At 36.2% G+C, this 20,488-nt stretch overlaps 1 protein-coding gene across 1 annotated transcript in view; it reads right to left on the bottom strand.

Moving 5' to 3' along the window:
* Positions 1–375: 375 nt before the first annotated feature.
* The window catches only part of CLGN (calmegin), a 33,701-nt gene continuing 13,588 nt past the window's right edge, over positions 376–20,488 (bottom strand). The window contains exons 5-15 of the mRNA XM_054561825.1: positions 18,615–18,756; positions 16,152–16,233; positions 14,505–14,697; positions 11,387–11,576; positions 7,289–7,402; positions 7,016–7,166; positions 5,578–5,793; positions 4,398–4,523; positions 4,033–4,192; positions 2,290–2,390; positions 376–593 (exon numbers count right to left, since the gene is read on the bottom strand). Coding sequence (XP_054417800.1) covers positions 513–593; positions 2,290–2,390; positions 4,033–4,192; positions 4,398–4,523; positions 5,578–5,793; positions 7,016–7,166; positions 7,289–7,402; positions 11,387–11,576; positions 14,505–14,697; positions 16,152–16,233; positions 18,615–18,756 — 1,556 coding nt within the window. The 3' untranslated portion in view covers positions 376–512. The remainder of the gene's footprint in view (positions 594–2,289; positions 2,391–4,032; positions 4,193–4,397; positions 4,524–5,577; positions 5,794–7,015; positions 7,167–7,288; positions 7,403–11,386; positions 11,577–14,504; positions 14,698–16,151; positions 16,234–18,614; positions 18,757–20,488) is intronic.

Raw genomic sequence — 20,488 nt, 5'->3', positions numbered from 1 at the left:
ATGGACGGACCATAACTATGATTTGACACAAACTAGGTAAATGTGGGTCACATAGAACACTTTGTTGATAGAACAGTCATACAGAAACTTTACTGCACTTAGCTCTGTACAACAGAACACACTCTTATTTTTATTGTGGAACTGCCCATTATATTGTAGTATAGCCATTTAAGAGGAGAGCCCAATAACTGATTTTTCCAATAGCAGGGAAACTGCTGCATGTTATTTTGCTCCGTACAAACTGAAACTTTCTCCAAACTATTAAAACTGTGTAACTTCTAATGATATTAATCTGATAAATATCATATGAAACGTGCCACTTTTTTTATTCTAAATTCAAAGACCAGGTAACTTCAAAGGCTTTTTTTTTTCCTGAAAAGACTGAAATGGATGTCTGAAAGAATAACATTACTAGATATTAGAAACAGAATGCAGATCGATTCAAGCTCCATCCTGGCACACTGACATTAGAACGCCACATTCCTCGCAGGATTAAACATACTTGAACATGGCTACTCCTTCCGGGCTCTCCTTTTGCGCACTGACTTCACCGGCCCGTCTCCAGACCCCGTGCCCTCATCAGCTTCCTTCATCTAGAGAAAAAGAATTATGAAAACACTTACTTCCACCCAGTGTGTAGACTAGTAGATAGTAATAAATAAGGTACTTCTTATTCTCTAAAATACATGTTCTAACAGTCAAATGCTAGATCATCTATGTTCCTTCATGCAGTTGACCAAAGATGTGTATAAAGTTGATGTTTTAATTTGTTGATCTTTTGGCATGATTACATTTTTGGAAGGACTCTGCTTATCCAATATGCATCTGACAAGGTATATTGCTAACAACTCAATTCACGATTTTATGATTTAGAACTTAATCTCAGTGTCATAATTAATTAAAGCTCCTATGAAATTTTCACTGTGGGATATTAAGCACTAACTAGCCATCACAGTATTTCTGTAAGCAGTGAATTGCTGACGTGGTTTCAGGGGCTCTGACAGAGTTTCTGGCACACAATACTTGAGAAAACTTAGGAGAGACGAGGGAAACATCTATGGTTTGGGGTTTTTTTCCCATTAATTCTTATCCATCTGAAACAAGCATTTACACATAAATTAAACTCATGTAACAATATAAAATAATGAAGTTCTCTATTATACAAAAGTTATAATTATTTCTCTAGGCTATACTATACAAAATTGGCTTGTTTTGGCTTACTGACAATGTATACAATAAGACTAAAAGACTGGAAGATGGAATGGAGATATTTTTAAAGGTACACAAAATATTCTGTGACACAAAATATAACTAGAATATATACTTGAGTGAATGATTGCAAGTATTATTATTATTACTGAGAGAATGACAGCTGAAACAATGACTGTTTAAAACTCTGTTCTAGAAGAAATAATCTTCACCCAGCTCCCTCTAAATATGGATATTCATACTTGATAATGATCCCCCAAGCCCCTTTAAAACCTTACAAGGCAGGTAAGACCAGCCACCAGGTATATGTTCTGAACAAGCTTTAGAAAACAAACAACAACAACAACTTTAGTTGGGAGATTTCTTCACATGGGCAAAATAGAAAGTGTATTTCATCCTATGCGACAGGCCAGGCAAAACCGGCCTGCCACCCTCGCTAAGCCTCGCTAACCCCGCGGGTGGAATCACGCAGCTCCTTGAGGGCGGGAGAAGTGAGAAACCCGGCTTTGGTGGAAACGACGCAACGAGAGCGCTCTGGTTCTGAACTGTACTCTGGATGTTTCTGATTCCACAATAACTGACTCAAAAAAGGCACTGTGGAAAGTTCTATTACATACCAGGATATAAAAAGCGGTAGACATGTCACGTTCATGGGAAAACCAATTTACTAAAGATTTGAGGAAAAAACACCATATCAGGCACACAGTACTCAACAACCCAATGAGTGAAATATTTGAAAATGTGAAATGTAAATGACTGAGTCAATGACAATGTTTTTACCATGGCTGTGAAGAGAATTGTAATAAACAAAATTACCTTGTAAATATTCAAATGGTGCTTATTATACCTTTCAACAGAATACTTTCATGATAAAGTGATAATTCTTTACAGATGCAGCTCTTTCTTTGTACTCTTTCATTACTTTATACCGTTTCTTAAACATGGAGGCTATTATGAAAGCTAAGAGAAATATGGCAAAAAAAAAATCCTTCACAAACCAGATTGCTGCTTTTATTGAAATAACTTTTTGGCCAATGATCAGAGACAGAAAGTGGTTTATTTTCTGTTAGAGTTTCTTACCTCATCCTCTGATCCAGACTTATTTGATTTATTACCTTCTTCTTGCCCCTCTATGATTTCAATTTCTTCTTCACTCTTTTCCTCAGGTTCACCTTCTTCTTCTGGAATACAGATTTTATTAAAGGCAGAGACTTGATGAATTAGAATTTAGCTACTGAAAAGTATTCCAATGCTTAAGAGCAATCACTTCAATTAGAATTTTTTTAAATTAATTATGAATACTCATTATTTTACATTTTATAAATAAATCATATTTGAGGAAAAGGACAGGTTTAAAGAATTTTTAAGCATACAGTCTGCATGTAGCATGGAAACCAAAGAATCTGTGTGTGTGTTTACAAGGTCTGTCCAGAAGGTATCCAGCCATATAATATGAAAAATAGAGATTTATTGAAGAAGACAGAAGATACAAGAACCATTGTACATAGGACATTGATGCCTCAGTCCCCTTCAAAGTGGGCACCTTTAGACCTCACACAGTTCTCCCAATTGCCATCAGCTGCCCCCATCGTATTTTGCTGAATTTCACTGATGGTCTGAAATCTCTTCCATTTCAAAGGTGACTTTAGTTTTGGGAAAAGCCAGAAATCACAGGGCACCAAATCTGGGCTGTAGGGGGGCAGTCACCTGGGTGATTTGATATTTTGCCAAAAAACTCTGCACAGGGTGTGATGCATGAGCAGGTGCACTGTGCTGATGAAGCTGCCAATTACCAGCTGTTGGCAGCTGCGGCCTTCTGAATCATCCAAATAGTTTCCACAGAGGAATGTTCAAACTTAACGCAAAATTGGATGCAGATTTGTTGCTGTCCTTGCTCAGTCATCTTGAATGTGACGGCCACACAGTGCACATGCTCACTCAATGGCGTCTGCTGCCCCCACTGACTAGTACAGTGAAGTTGTCATTGTTCACACACGTGCATTCCAGACCATTCTCTTTGGCTGCCAGGTCATATCAATGTTGCGCAAACCATTCTTGTTATATTAATAATGGCTGGACTTTTTCCAGATAAACCTCGTATATATGTACAAATACATATGTAAACATACATATGTATGTGTGTTTTTTCAGATTATGGCTTTTAAATCAACTGTTTCATTGACTTAATTTAAAAATAGTGCTCAAGATATAACTTAAGTTGTAAAGGGCTCAATCTGGATCTTGGTGTGGGACACCTGGCAGATGTTACCTGTTTTACATCTTCCTAGACGTATGTGAGAAGGTTCTAACACCTTTAGGAGTGTGGGATAGGGAGGGAGGGAACATAGGATCCAGCAATCCTTTCAGGAGAGCCAATTACTTATTCAATAGGATAAGCTCTCTGAGAAACAACAGCCATGGGAAGACTTGGGGTTGACACTGTCCCTGCAGTTACCGGCCTTACACCTCCTCGCATCCAGAGGCCAGGGTCTGCGCTGCTCACCTCATCTGCATTCTTGGAGGCAAGAGAAGTCCTGCAAAAATCTGCAGCATGTGGGATACACAGCTGCTGGGCTCGTAAGCAACTGAACAATATTTAAGTACCTTTCTTCCTAGAAAATGAAAACTATGAATAGGGTGGTGGCTGCTCAGAACACAACAGCCAGGCATGGATGACTGCTTCTCTTTGCCACGGTCACCATTCTTGGGGATTCAGACGGCATAAATCTGACAGCAAGTCCAAGAGCTAGTGCTTACCAGGTAATGGACGGTTTCTATGAGCTTTGCCCAGGTCTCCATTACAAATCACTATCACTGTCTTACCTTTTTCAACAATTTCACCGTCACTTTGCTTCTTTTCCTCTTCCGAGTCAACTGGCTCCTTGAGGGCTGCTTTCTCTTCCCTCACTTCTTGCTCTAGCGCCCCCTTTGTTTGTGGCTGACATATGTCAGTTTTTTTATACTCTGCGTCTTCATATTTTTTCTGTGGTAGTTTAACATATGCTATTTTTACTAAAAGCAAAGTACTATTTTTTAAAAAGCTTTTTTTTTGCAATAATGGACATTATACACAATAAAAATTTATACAAATTTTGGTTATTACTTTTAAGAACCACTTGCTCAATTCAGAAAACTCTTAAACACTAAAAGTTTTATTTTTTAAGTTGAAGGAAATTAATTTTATTTACCTTTACTTTTCTTTGCCAACAAAATGAAGTAATTAGTGCTATTGGGAGTCCCGCTGTCACAAGATAAATGAGCCACAGCCATGGATGCTCCTCAGCAGCTGCCCTCAGCTGTGCAACTATGCCGGGCTGCAGACAAAGCAAGCGTCAAAGTACAGCTCAGAGGTCACAAGCCTGCATTAGAAAATAGAGCTTACCCAAAAAGCTTATTTATCTTGGCATTTGATATTAAGGAGTGTGAACTTGTTAAGTTAAAAAATACTTCACTTTCCTATCTTATACTTTGTAAAGTTTCAACTTTTAATTATTAGCATGCATGGCTGTTGGAGACTTTGTAGGTGGAAACCACTAACCTACTAGCAAGAATAATGACAATCTTTTTTGGTAAATTTCAGGATACAATTAGTCTTAAATTTTTTTAAATTTTTATTTATTGATCTTAGAGAAAGGGAGGAAGAAGGATAGAGAAGCATTGCTTTGTTGTTCCACTTATTTATGCATTCATTGATTGATTTTTGTGTCTGCCCTGACCAGGGATCCAACCCACAACCTTGGCGTACAGGGAAGACTCTCTAACCAACTGAGCTCCCCGGCCAGGGCGAAATTAGTCTTTACAGATGTATACGCAAGGTGTAGAAAAAGTAGCTTTACGTTGTGAGTATGTGAAACACAGAGTTTATTCTCATATTATTATTCATTAATTATTGCATCATCTTCCATACAAACAACTGTGACCTACTTTGCCCTACACTGTATTATCTGGTTCATTTAGAAGTATACAACTCTCTGATAACTCATTCTGTACTTTTAAAGGACTTATTAATAAAATCAGCCTGAGAATTACTGCTACCACTTAGGCCTGGAATTGACAAGGTGACAAAGACTTATAGACAAAGACTACAAATATAAATATTAAGTAGTCTCATTTCTATAAAAGCAAATAATTCCATTATAGCTATCATAATTTAAAGAATGAAATGAAGACTGACATATACATATAGTTAATTACATAGTTTATAATGAAGTTGTTATCATAATAAAGCTAAGTATTCTGTTTATATAAATATAAGGATATTTCTTTGATACTTAGTAATTACTACATATTTATTTACCTTTTAAAGGGTAATTTGCATGGCTATAACCAGGACCAAGTCCAATTATTACTATATAGTCAGTACCGTACCTCGTTAGCATTTGCTATCATTCTTTTCACTCCCCAACCATCTTCAGCCCAACGATCTGCTACTTCCTTTTCTGAACAGATAATAAAATTATCAAAGTAGATATCAGAAGTCATAGACCAAAGCTCTAACCCAAGAGCAGAGAAAGGAGTCAGAAGAAATGGATGATCATCTTCAAAATAATCTGGATTAGGAATTTTTCGAGGACTCCAGACTCCCTGGAAGAAAAATAATTTGAAGACATTTTCAAATGAAGTGATTTCATTATAAATGTCACTTAAGAAGTACAATAGTTGTTGTTGAATGAAATCAGCTATAGTCACTGGAGGGAAAAAAAGCTTTGATATTAATTCACCAGTAAATCACTGGAAATGAATTTTTTTCATATTTTGTACAATACATGATGTTCTTATAAATAACAATGAATTTAAACTCTGCAAAAAAAAAAAAGGCAAAGTGAAAATCCTACACGCACAGAGGCTTGAGTAATTAAGTTTCACAAGTGATACTATTTTAGACAAGTTTTTTATATTTAGTAAAGTTATTTAAGGCAAGATATTATTAAAATTGACCACATGGAGCCACCCCCTTTAACATCTTCCCACGACAGGCATCCCCAATCGATCATGTTTGAACCTCAGAACAATTACTCAGCACAGAAGTTCCATTAGCCCTGAAATGATTAAACGCACCCAAATCAAATAAATTTGACGGTATGATCGCTCGCTGATTCACTCTGCCATCACATGTACCTATTCTGTGCCAGGCACTATGCCGACTCTAGGGATACAGTGACAGATATGGCTCTTGTATTATGGACTTTAAAGTCTAATGAAGGAGAGAGACATTAAAGAAAAGAGTTACCAAATAAACACTCTTGGACAAATACTATGAAGAAAAACTAAAGCAAGCAATTAGAATATGGAACTGCACGTATGTAATACATGTTAGAAAATATCAACGAGTAATTAGATAAAAACACAGGGTTAAATGGATAATGTGGGGACTTCTACAAAAACCTAGGTACACTCAAAAGATATCTGATTCATGCTAGAAAAAAATCCAAATTTTAGTAACACCAGAAAGTAAGCAGCACAATAATTAAGCACTGGCAGTCAGTCCTCTAGATCAGAATTTGTTTCTTATATTTAATTCTAAAATAGAACTTTATTCCACAATGATCATCAATTATTAGGGAAAAGTACAGTGTGAAGTGACTGATCTCCAGTTGTTAAATTTATTTCTGTAGAAAAAAATTAAAGAATGTTTTACTCTTTAAATATAAATTAGTTGAAGTCTATCTTCTTTGACTTTCCAAGATAGCCAAGGCACACTATTACAAATCAATTTTCTAAAGTTAACATTATCAATTACTAGATCTACAATAGAAGAGTATAACATTTTTGACTCTACAGTGGGACTGGAACGAGTGCTTATTACCTGATAGTTGGGATTATCTATCATTGGAGGTCTCCACACTCCCTTGTATTTCGGGTTATCCATCATGGGAGGGTTCCACTCACCACACCCAACCTGACAGGCTGGATTAGGGATACGAGGAGCCTCCCATTCTCCATCCATGTCTTCATTCCTGAGGATATCAGAGCAAAGCAGGTATCATAACCTCCATACTCCCCTCTCGGTCACATACACTAGTAACAAAAAGCAAGTGAGAAAGAAGACGATTGACCTTTGGAGGTGAGGAGAGCTTACCAGTCCTCGGGCTTCTCCGCACTAGGATCTGGAATAAATTTTGGTTCATCATCAAGCCAGCCGTCAGGTTTCACAACACTTAAATCTTCTATTTGGGCAGGTTCATTTTCATCCCTGTAAACACAGCATTTTACATAAATTAGTTCCCACCCTCCTGTCCTTGTGCTCACTATGCCCCGCCCCCCGTTCCCCTCTCTCACCCGCCATCCTCTGCTAACTGGCCACTGCTTTTGCATATAGTCCCCTGTTGTGCTCTATGTAGATGTGCACATATGTATATATATTTTTTTAATACAACGAGCATTCTAAACAAAGTGTATTAAATGTTGCCTTGTCACTTAAAAAGCTCACTCAGTCAGCAACAAACACATATTGGACGCTGACTGTGCGGGAAGGCTGCCCTCGGGCGCCTGTTCTAGCTGCACGGATCTCGGCCTCATTTCCCGGCCAGCTGCGTCGTCTTCTGTTTTCTGGCTGAGGGACATTCACTGTTCCCCCAGTCTCACTGTTACAAATAAGGCTTTAAATAATACCCTGGAATATATTAAAAATTGGTAAGAAATTAGCCCTCTATCAGCTATATGAATTTAAAATATTTTTCCAGTTTCTCATGTATTTTAAATTATAGTTTATGGTTTTTCTTTTTCTTTTTTGCCACATACAAATAATTTATTTTAATGTAGTTAAATTTTATTAGTATTTTCTTTTTTGATTTTTCAATTTTATTTCGTATTTGGAAAGGTCTTCCCTACTCTAATATTTTTTAAACTCTGTATTTAATTTTAATAATTTTATATTTTAATTTAAAAATAACAGTAAATTCTAAAATATATAAACATAATCATAATATGTACTGAACAGAACTACTAACATAATTTTCATTGTTATAGGCGAGTAGAAATTTTACACAAGAGGCTACAATATAATTTTCCAAACAAAACTTAACCAAATAAATTGAAACTACTCTCTATATGTAAAAACTTGTACTTCCCTGAAATCAATGTTATCTTCAGTTTCTAGGGCTCAGAGTAAGCAGAGTTTAAGATCTAAGGAAGCATTTCTTTTAGCGCGCACACGCGCACACACACACACTTCTAATATATACCACCAATCAGAATGAGGTTTCTATATGCAGTTTCTCTCATTTAAAAACAAACTTATGTTCCAGTATTACACTTTATGGAGAAAAATATGAAACAACATTAAACACCCACAAGGAGGGATGGGGTCCTACCTTTTCTGATAGTATAAATTCATAAAGTGATACGCTAATAAGTGATTTTTTTATTGTTTAAAAAGCCATACTGTTCTTCCTATCTTGAACAAGTTACTTCCCTATTATACTATTTGCCTGAAAGCAAAGGCATTTTTTTCATTATCTCTTTATCTGTAAGAGAGTTAACAAGTTAACACTTTTGGTTCCAGGAGCAACACTCTATGTTCTGAATAGGTAGTAACCTCAATGTTTACAAACAAATAAGAACTCAAAGAAATGGGAATAAACACTTTCCAAAATGAAGCACAGAGAGAAAAACTGGTTTAAAAAAATGAGTGGATCCTCAGTGACCTTTGGGATAATATAAAGCAGTCTGGCATATATTAAGGGGTGTCCCCCAAAAAGAGATGGGGAGGATAACATAACTATTTAAAGAAATAATGGCCAAATGTTACCCAGATTTGTTTCAAAATATAAACCCACATTCCAAAAAGCTCAAAGAACCCAAAACAATAACACACACCAAAAAATTACATCAAGGCACAACAAAATCAAACTTGAAAACTAGTAATAATTAACCTTAAAACCTAACTGGAAAAAATGACATACTAGGTAGAGAGGAACAAGGATGGGAACAACAAATGACTTCCTACCAGAAGCAATGCAGGTCCCAAGACAAGACATGACTGTTGCAAAATAACTATCAACCTTCATCCAAAGGTGAAAACATCCTTCAAAAGTGAAGGCAAAATAAAGAAGTTTTTAGGCAAATACAAGTTGAGAAAATTCAGTGATAGCAGACACACACTACAATGTGTTAAGAGAAGTGTATCAGGCAAAAGGAAAACCGTAAGAGATGGAAATTTGTATCTAAAGATAGGAGTACCAGAAATGGTCAATATGTGGGTAAACAAAAGGGCTTTTCCCTTCCTAACTGTCGATTAAAAGACACTGAGTGAAGAATAAACATGTATGGCCTTCGCAGTACATATGGAAGTAAATGTATGATAAAAGCGCAAAGGCTGGAAGGGAGAGAAGGTTCACTTAGGGTCAAGAAGCTGTCAGGCCACATCCATCTTCAAGTGTTTTTTCTTTTGTTCTGAAAATGTTCACAAAACAGCAACAGAAGAGAGAAATGTGTAATGGACGCTTCCCAACCCAATTCCTGCAAACAACAGTGGCTAACATTTTATTGCACTTATTTTTATTCCTATTTTAGACATGAAGTGGTATGCTATTTGAAAGGTAACCAGAGTGGAAACTAATAAGCGAACAGAAAAGAAAAAATAGAAGACTAAAATATAATAAAATAACTCAATCCAAAAGAAGTCAGGAAAAATTTGTTGTAAAGGCCCACAGAATATACGGGACAAACAGGAAACAACAGTGAGATGATGGGTTTACATCCAACCACATCGACAGCTGCAATAACCAATAACCTCGAAAAGCACTATTCTAAGTGAAAGAAGCCCGAAACAAAAGCTATGCACAGTATGATTCCATTTTATATGACAGTCTAAAGAAGACAAAGCAATGGGGACAGAAATCACATCAGTGGTTGCCCTCTGGGGTTAAGGGCGGGAGGTGGAGACTGATTACAAAAGAATATGAAGGGCCTTTTTTGGATGATGTAAATATTCTGTATCATGATTGTGGTGGCGGTTACATCATTGTATATGTTCATCGAAACTAACAACTGTATGTAAAATATATGAATTTAACAACATGAAATTCTACTTTAATACATCTGACAGAAAAAAATGCAATTAGAATCCAGCAAATATATATATATAAAGGACAATACTTGTTGACCAAGTGGATTGTCAGGTTAGTCCAACATTAGAAAATTAATCAATATAACTTACCATGCTAAAAAAAATTAAGGAGATCTGTATGGTCATCTCAACACATGCACAAATGTATTTTAAAAATCCAACACTTAATCATGGAAAAAAAGACTCTTAGTAAACAAAGAACAGAATTTTATAAACTCGTACCAAGTATTCACACCACTCCGCTAGCCACTTCCAGATCCCCAGCTCTCAGGAACTGGGTGAGTTAATGTTTCTTGTCTTCAGCTGCTATTTTTTGGTAATTATTACAGAGCAATAGCTAGCTGATAAATTGGGTCAAATACAAAAAGACAGATAATCTACTTAGCAAAACCAAAACTGTTACCCAATTAGCAGAGGAAAAAAAAAAAGATTCATAGGAATAAAGGTAACAAGATTTTTATGGAGAAATTACAACACATATTTGAAGGACAAAGAACACCCCCATAAATGAGGAGACATACAGGTATCTCTCAGCGTCAAAAATCAAGCTATGGGAACTCATGAACTGAATACATTTTTCTTAGGGAAAATATTCATAATCCCGAAAAATAAAAATGAACTCAGCTAGCAAAAAAAATTACGGTTAAGCAAAGTGGCATGAGTGAGTCCTCTGTGCTTTCATAAGACATTGGAGATATGCCTATTTTAGGGCTAAGTAATAGAAAAGACAACAACTATGTAAAATATGCACACACATGTTAAAGATTAAACTAGGAATTAAAGTGTTGGTAGATTTAGAGACAATTGTCCCTTAAATTAGTTGACAATTATTTACATAATTGTCCCCTACAGCACTGAAAGCACAAAAATAAAAATACATTGAAAAAAGGAATAAAATTAAAATAGTAATTAAAATAAAAATTAAGATAATTAAAAAGCATGGAAGTGCAAGATCCATTTTAGAAAAGTATTTCACCCAAAATAATCAAAATAAGTAGTTTTGATGTTTACCAGAATACATCTCATTAGTAGTAAACCTCAGTTCCATGTTTTGCGTCATTACCTAGTTGTGCCAATTAACGCCTTAGTACTGAACTCTGTGCTCACCAGTCGTCTGGTTTGACAGCAGAAGGGTCAGGGATTTTTGCCCTTTCGTCCCACTCGGCAGGCTTTTCGTCGCTGGGATCTTCAATTTCTCTCGGGGGGCTGACAGGAGGGACCACGTCCTCCAGGAGGCTTCCTTTGTTTACAACTATTTGGTCAATTAACACTTCAAATGTGTCATCTGGATTCATCACTAAAGACCAATGGAAATATATTATAGTTATATTGATAGACATTCAAAAAGTAATCTTCTAAATAGTAAAACTAGCCTAAACTTCATGGGTAAAATTTTTTCTCCACCAGAAATAGAGGAGGTAGCAAGGTATTAAATCAAGATATACTGAAATCCCTAGACTTAGCGCTTTTTAAAATCAAAACTAAAATTTTAATAATAATTTAATAAAATACTCTATTACTTTTCAAATAAAACCTCACTTGGGGACTCCCACAACGTGGCAGCTTCACTCTTTTATAGTTACAGAATACAACCCAATTTTCTTTAGTGTTTTAAAATAATTTTTTGAAACAACCTCAACTTTTAAAAGTCGCACATACACTACAAAAAAATTCATTTTTTTCCTGAACCACTTGAGAGTGAGTCACTGACCTCATAGACACCATTCTTGAATGTTTTAATGTATATTAAACAAGGACATTCTCCTACAATCTAGGAAATTAATATCAACACATTACTATCATTTCCTAGAAGTCCTTAAAGTTCATTGGCATTTCAAATTTAGTGACTGATAAACTGTATAAATATTTTATGGATGATTGGAATTATTCAAGCTTATACTTATCAGTATGTTGAGGTTAACTCTAGCTCTCTAAACATCCTCATGCCAAAAATTTCATAAGGAACTGCCTTATCCTTTGTAACGACAAGAGAGAAGCTCTCTCCTCTTTCTGTAAACACGGAAGGGGGTCCCTGGGTAAAATTTATATCTCTGAAAAGAATGACAGATGAAAATAGCTGCCTAACGTTTGCCTTCAATATGCTGCGGAAGGAGGGGCTGCCAACAAGTCACCCCGACTCATCGGTTAAACGGGCCACCACTTCCTGGAGAAGCAACGCAGGCGTCGTACCAGTCTCCAGGGCCTTCAGTCACAGTGGGGCCAACTTACGTCGAGATCAAATACTGTAGTTTATATACGAACTCAAATAATGCAAAAGGACACTCAACATTTTCTCCCTTCTCTTTTTTCTCCATATTTTCTCTTCTATTAACAGCTGAAATTATAACACAGTATTACTGCAACGAAGGAAAAAAGTCAAGCTAAGAGTAAGACCTTAAATGCAAAACTGTAATAACTAGATTCTTCCTAATTCAAAAAAGGGGTTTCTCAAAATCTTGAAAAGAATGTTTTCTGAACAAATTTTGCAACTGACATTAACTTTTTAAAACTACAGTTAAAACAAAAAAGCACCCGACAAATAGGCGTATATGAAAAAAAAACAACAACAAATCTTTGTCCAAAACCTTTGGACAAAAAAAAAAATTCCACATAGAAAACTCTACTAATTATTTTAAATGAGTCTACTATTAAAAGCATTGGATTGTAAAGTCCTTTAAGGTACTCTGTTAGGTTTAGAACAATTATAGAACAATGTTATAAAAATATAATTGTATTACAGAGGTTTTTTTAAAAGAAAAAAGTCACTCAATTTTAGCACAACAGTTTCCATGTACAGTAAGTAGTAAGAAAAGCAAATGTTTGAGTCAGACTTAAATTTCAATTCCAGTCCTATCAGTAGTAACAAGTTACTTCCTAGAACAAGTTACTTACACCAAGTTGAGGCAAAGTAGAAACTGCTCGCCTCACTTAATGGTTCTAAACAAAGTGTCTAGCACAGAGCACAGTGCATATGAGATAATGACAATTAGTTTTTTTCCTAGTCTTTTTCCATGTGCTTCCATACTTTGCCCAGTGGCCTTCGTGATATGCCTCTTGAGTCTTGTTTTCTTTCCCCATTTTAACATCATAAGCATTTCTTTCCTGGTGCTAAACATTTTAGTTATTTTGTATTGTTACAGAAAACTCCTACTGGAACACTTGGGTCGCTTCTAATTAATAGTATTATATTTTCACACAGAGGTCATTTGGATGAATTCCTGAAAGTGGGATTGTGTTTCAAAGGACATAAACCTCTTATGGCCTTTATCATATCCTACCAAGTTGCCTCTGACCAGGTTCGTACAGTAAACTCCGATTAAATTCATTTGCTGTTTTAGTTACACTTTCGCACAATTTCTACAATTTACGTTCCCCAAAATGTCCAGTACTACATTCCAGTGGCACCATATGGTCTTTGATGCCAACGGGAACATTAAAAGTGAAAGTGGTCCCTGCCCTGGCAGACCAAATGAGCATTTCTGCACCTGCAGCCCTTGGGAAGGAAGCTGACACCTTAGCCTCGGACGTGGTCGTCCTGCTGGGCGCTGACGCACTCTGATTTTATGTACCCTGGGCAGACCACAGCCCCACCACCATACGTGCTGAGAACGGGAGAAACAACCCCTTGTAACGTCTTGCCCCCTCCATGTCTACGCAAATTCCTATTTACATCAAGCAAAGGATGTTAATACTTTGCAAATACTGACTATGCTAACACATGGCAGCTCAGTGCTTTCCCTTTCAAAGTTTAAATACGGCCACAGCCACCACGAGGCAGGACCTGAGGATCATCGCACCTGCCCAAGGGACACAATCAAAGCTTTTCAGTGTGGCCTTAGACGTCCTTCTCTTCCACCTCATTCCCAGTTCTCTATTCTTACAGCATCCCGAATGTCACAGTGTCTAAAACAGCCTTTTTGCCTATCTTCTACATTCTATCTACACTTTAAAACTAGTTCAGCTACGGTCTCCTTCACCAGGCTTTCTCAGGATCCCCAAACTGGCCGTGACATTGAACTCTTGGCTGCACCTCAGCTGTACCTCGCAAACAGTACTTTTACTTTCCACCTACACTAGAAATATGTCTGTCTTATTTTCCTAAAAAGATAAGCTCCTTAAGGGTAGAATCCACGTTTGTTTTTCCCAAAACATTTGCCATGAATAGATCCATGGTCAACGAATATTTCTGAATGAATGAATGAATGAATGAATGAAAAGGATATACCAAGGGTGTACAGATGAGTCTTCCTGTCTGTAAAGAACTTTTTAAGGTCTACATCTGGAGGTTTGGCATGTTTCTCTTCAAAAACTCCAGTTTTTGGATGTTTATGTCTGAAGATAAAATGAAGTTTATAATCTTCTCCACATTTATCTGGTCCAAACATAATGGTATAAGATGTTTTATCATAAAAGTTTTCCTTCAAAGAAAGATGAGTGATGGGATTAGTTCAGAATTAGAGTATTTAACGAATTTCTCTTTCTGTCTAGCTGGGTAGACTTTACAAAACTATGTTAAATGGTAATTCACCAAGGAATTATTTGACACAAGTGACAATTAAGGATGTGGAGAAATGGCAAATTTTATTTCAAAATAAATAATTTTTAAAGCACACACTACTTCCTCCATAAACATGTAGGAGGGAAGCTGAAACCACCCTGGCAACATCATAATAAGCTTTAATGACTTTATGTAAATTTGTACTTTTGTATTATTAATATTTTATTAAGAAAATTGAGCATAGAGAAAAGGATACCTATGACCTCAAGACTACAATGATTATCCATTACTATTATTCAGGAATACACCAGAAAAATGACCTTCCTGAGCAGAAGGAAGAGAAATTCAGACACAAAAACACACAGAGACTGTTTTAACTACTGGTTTACTATGAGTAATTTCTCTTTATTTAATGTGGCCGACTGGTTGAGGGCATGGGATCTGCAGTCAGGTGCTGGGGTTCAAATCCTACCACCGCCACTTAAATGAGCTGCCTGTGCCTCTAAGCAGATTTCTTAACCTCCCTGTAGTTTTAATTTATCACCTCTGAGGCATGGATGTAATAATAGTACCTGCCTTATAAGGTTTCTCTGAGGATTAACTGAGCTAATCAGATAAAGTGCTTAGATAAATACTTGGCATTACATTTCATTATTGTCATTACACCTTCAGGTGATCGTCGCCTGACAATACCTAAAACGAGACCTTCCACATATACTACCTAGAGCCTCCCCTTTACCGGGTCCTAATAACAGCACATGAATGCCTTACTCCGCCTTTCACAGTCTGCATAGTGCCATGGACTCCAACAAGTGTCTCATCGCCTCATCTACCTCATTTCTGTTTCCTGCCACAAGGCTGGCACAGCCTCCTGCAGGAGGACACGGGAAGGAACGCCTCCTTCCTCGCCTGCAGACTTCCTGATACAGCCTGCTTCATTGGGAGAATGTGTTTCGCTGTTTTTTGTGGGGAACTGGCCCAGCCTTTTAGTTTAGTTCTTCGGTCATTTTGTTTCACTTCTTTGCTCTGTTATCTTATTTCTTACAAATTTACGATTCTTATTTTGGAAAGAAAATTGACTCTAAGCTGATCTCCCAGTGACATTTATAAGTAACATGTTATTTCTTAGTTGTAGACATGGCATTTGTTTTTATGTTGTTAAAGATTACGAAAACAGGTGCAATCAAGTAACACTTCAGTGCGTGAAACTTGAAGGCACACTGCAAAAGCCACATTAACTCATGCTGGATGAAGGTAACTATTTTCAAAGTTCTTTTCCATTTCAGTTGGAAATAAAAATTTCAGTTTTATCAATTACTCCTTAAAGTACTTGTAAACTTTAATAAAGTTTTCTTAAACATTAAAATATCATACCAGATTCAAATCATCAGTGTCTGCTAGGAGTTTAATGTATGCACCTCCACAATCAATACCATCTTGAAAATTTACTTCATATCTAAATAAAGGGAAAAAAATCATACTGCTGATAAATAAAAATTACTAATTGCTCTTTAAAATCTAATATAGCATTCTCAATTCATTTAAACATAAATGTTTTACATTGCCAGAAAGCCCACAATAAGCTTATCCACAACCTAGAGGAAATAAGCAGAAATGCTCTTTTCTATGCACATCCTTAAATATTAAAAGTAGAATGATTATCAACTATTAAAAAGCCAACTAATTTCTGAAATAATTTTTCCATCAAAACTGATGAATTAAGAATAAAATAGTTTCACTAAAGCTATAATAGGAAACTTCAAATTCAGATAAGGAATTCACTATACGTATTTCTTAACAGACTGAAAAAGACAGCAACAGATTTCTAAGAAATTGCTAATGATCTTAGATATTTGGGTTCACTACTAATTTGTCTTTTAGTTAATTTATACCTAACCATGTTAAATAATTGTGTATTTAATTAAATACCTTCAGCATAGAGATTTCATAATCTCAATCAATAACCTGGAGTATTTAAGACTTTAAGAGCCAGAAGATATGGGAAATACAAAGGGGGACCCCCCAAAACCCAGAATTGTCTTCTGGAGGGTGGGCCCCTTGTGGTACAGGCTCCCCCCGCTTGTGAGTGTTCTAGGAACCCTTCTGTATCAGTGCACGAGCTGGCGTTGTTGTGAGAGACTTTTTTTGGCTTCAGTGAATATTTCTGAAGACTCTTTCAACATGTTTGCCCATTTCGTGATGGATAATTTACAGGTGCACCTGCCTAGACTTTGCTGAGTGTTCAGCAGTTTTTGACCAAAAATGGCAGGACCCACCCTTCCTGTTCACCCATTTACACCGAGTGACCTTGTTTTTGGTTTCCCGGATGAAAAAAATTCTCAAAGGGAAACCTTTTGTCAATGTGATAGAGGTGAAGCAATCAAGGGCAGAAGCACTAAAAGGAATCAAAATTGATGAGTTCAAAAATTGTTTTAAGCAGTGGAAAAAAGTCTCAATAGCTGTACTGCATAAAATGAGGAGCACTTTGGAAGTGACTGAAGTGTAAACATGTAAGATTAAATACACAATTTTTAATAGATAAATCCTGGTTTTGGGGGGGCCCCCTTGTACACTGTAACAGCTAAGTGAACTGACATCAGAGTCTTTTTGTGGATTTATAACACTGAGTAATTCTCAGCAAAAGTAAAAATTAAGGAAATTGTCTTGTTTAGGCAATAAGACATAGACTTATTGGACTGTATTTAGAAGAGAATTTTGGTAAACTGGTGAATAATACATGACAAAAATCTGTGAGGAAATAGCTATCAGTGAAAAGCAAATAGGTTATAATTTGTTTAATGAATTTTTTTAAAAAAGAAAACTAGAGAAGCAACAGGAATTAGTGGTAATTTTAATGGACTACTGTTTAAAATCTTTCTGAAGAAACTTTAGTGACCATAAAGCATAGTGTACAAAACTTTCATAGTTTGAACCCAATCAGTGTGTGTATTTTGTATTGAAAAGAACAGGAAACAGAGAGACATTTTAAGTGCTTATCTCTGAGTTGCCAGCTAATGATGATTTTCCCCCTATTTTACTCTGCTGTGTTTCTCAAGATCTCTACAATATAAGCAATAAAGTAATATAATAAGCATGAACTTCGAAGTCAAAAAGACCTGAGATTTATTCTTGATTCTGCTACTTCCTTTGGAGACACCAAGGATAAAGGCAAATAAATGAAGCACCAGGTCTCTGTCTGCTCATCTCTCCGACGGGCCCACTGCCCGCACCTGCGCCGCGAAGGACCACCACGGTGCTTAAAGGGCACCCCGCACGGCGGGGGGCAATAAATGCTCAAAATGTCAGCTTCTCTTATGATCAGAAGAAAGGATTTGTTTTGTTTTTTTCTATTTTTTAAATAAAGGACCGTTTGTTTTCCTCAAAGCCTTATTAATATTTTAATTTTAAGCTGTAGCTGATAAAGGAATTCATGTCTTTGAAGAATATAAAGTAAATAAATGGTGCACACATGATTTAAATGTACACATTCACTATTTTAGGTAAAATAAAATTAAGAGTGATACAGGTGATTTAAGGAAAAAGTTCTATGAAAAGCTAAGAATGAGAAAGAACAATTTATAAATTGTATCTATAATTGTAAACATAATTTAGTTATCCTATTATGTCTAGATGCAACCACTATGTCTATTATTTTTAAATCAATCTGCTTTTCAGTCAAAACCTTGGGGTGCTTGTGTGTAGACATGCATTGTGTGTTTAAGTGACACTGAAAAGGAAAATCTGAATTTTTATGCCCATTTTATAACTAGCTATATTCAGAAGTCAAATTATATAAGCTAATATAAATTTCAGAAAATGTTCAAAAACAAAACTTACTGAACTATCAATGGTTTATCGGCAAAAACGAAGGGCTTTGCCAATGTCGCAGACACTGCGTGATGCTTCGCTCTGGATTTCAACACCAGTCCTCTGTCACCAGGCACTCGGTTTTCTTTCAATTCTTCTATTTCCCATCTTCCTAAAATATACAGCAGAGCAAATTCAACTACAACCAAAACACTGACTTAAAAATTATTTATCAGCAGTGGTGAGCAATAAGATTTTTCTGTGTAGGCTGAGTCAGGAAAATGTTTTTAAAAATTTAAATCAGGAAATAATATCTACTCCTTTTTCTCTTACCAGAGAATTGTTTCATTTTCTAGCTAAAATTGTGGAAACTAATAAATAATAAACACTATGGTATCTGATTAAAGCCCTTTGAAAGCTGGCTTAGTTTGGATTTCTCTGAAATACTTCTTAATCAATTAAGTTACAAAATATCCTTTGTCATAAGGTCTATTAACATTGTATTTTAAAAATGAGATGTTTAAAATTACATACAAGACGAACAGCATCTTTCATGCAAGGTGTGTGGTTTGCCTCAGTCTCCTGTATCTGGAAATACATGGTATTTAATGGCTGCTTTTCTTACCTTGCAGATGTTACTGTGGGGATTTAAATTTTATCTGGAAAACTGTACGCCCAGTGAACATAACTTGCAGCCGCCCCTCCCACGCCCAGCCGGCCGGCCGGCTCTCAGAACCTTGGCAGAGAGTGCAGCAAGCTCTGGATAAGCACAAAGCTGGGCGGCTGCAAAGCTGAGTCAGGCCCTCCCTAAGCCAGAACTCTCCCATGTTTAAGGTCAGGAAGCTCCTGAGATTAGATCGTGGACTGCGTACAATACCTGTGGTCCAAATGTTGTATATTGGATTTTTCTTCTTTCCTCTTTTTAGAAAAAAATATAACCAACTTATATTAATTTGTTCTACTTTTGAAAATTCTAGGATTGCCTATTCCCCCCCCCCAAAAAACCTCAGTTTAACAAAAATTATTTCCCAGTATTGTGCCAATTTGAAATATTAACAGGCAGTTTTGAATCACTAATGCTGTTTATATTACTTTTTTTCTTTATTAAAAAAAAAAGAAAACACCCACAGTGCAAGAACCCAAACCAGTCTTATGAATCAGAGAGATGTTTTGGTATATAATTGTGCAGACTTCATTGGACTTTTAAAAATGAAATTTTAAAAGTTTTTGGGTATCTTTTGCTTACATCCCTCTAATTTGGTTATACTATACTTTTCTTAAAAAGATGAATTTATCTGATGTTTCTTCTCTCACAATGGTGATAAATTGTATTATTACTACCAATGTGTGGTTTGACCAAGACAAAAAAAGGCCTTTTAAGAAGTAACAACCTTGAGCCCTGGCTGGCATGCTGGGTGGATTGAGCACCAGCCTGCAAACCAAAGGGTCACCAGTTCGATTTCCAGTCAGGGCACATGCCTGGGTCACAGGCCAGGTCCCCAGTAGGGGGTGCATGACAGGCAACAACACATTGATGTTTCTCTCACTTTCTTTTTCCCTCCCTTCCTCTCTCTCTAAAACGAAATAAATAAAATCTTTAAAAAAAAAAAAAAAGAAGTAACAACCTTATGCTTAGCGTTTTTAGGATATTTACAATAAAGAATTTTTAAAAGATTGCCGTTTTTGTAATTATGCAGAGACACTTACCAGCTATGAAAAAGGTACCATCTAGCACTTTAATTTTAGAAAACTTGTCCCAAAGTAATTATTCCTCAAAGACAAGAGATTTTTCCCAACTTCAAATAAACAATAACTTTCTCTTAACCATTTACCCAAAAGCAGACAATAGCAGGTAATATAAATTCTGAATAAAACTTCAAAAAAAATGTACATGGTTTTATAAG

The sequence above is a fragment of the Pteronotus mesoamericanus genome, unplaced genomic scaffold (assembly GCF_021234165.1).
Source record: "Pteronotus mesoamericanus isolate MK-2021 breed Mesoamerican mustached bat unplaced genomic scaffold, CSHL_Meso_final contig_163, whole genome shotgun sequence".
Classification (NCBI taxonomy): domain Eukaryota; kingdom Metazoa; phylum Chordata; class Mammalia; order Chiroptera; family Mormoopidae; genus Pteronotus; species Pteronotus mesoamericanus.
This window is presented reverse-complemented; position numbering and strand designations above follow the sequence as displayed.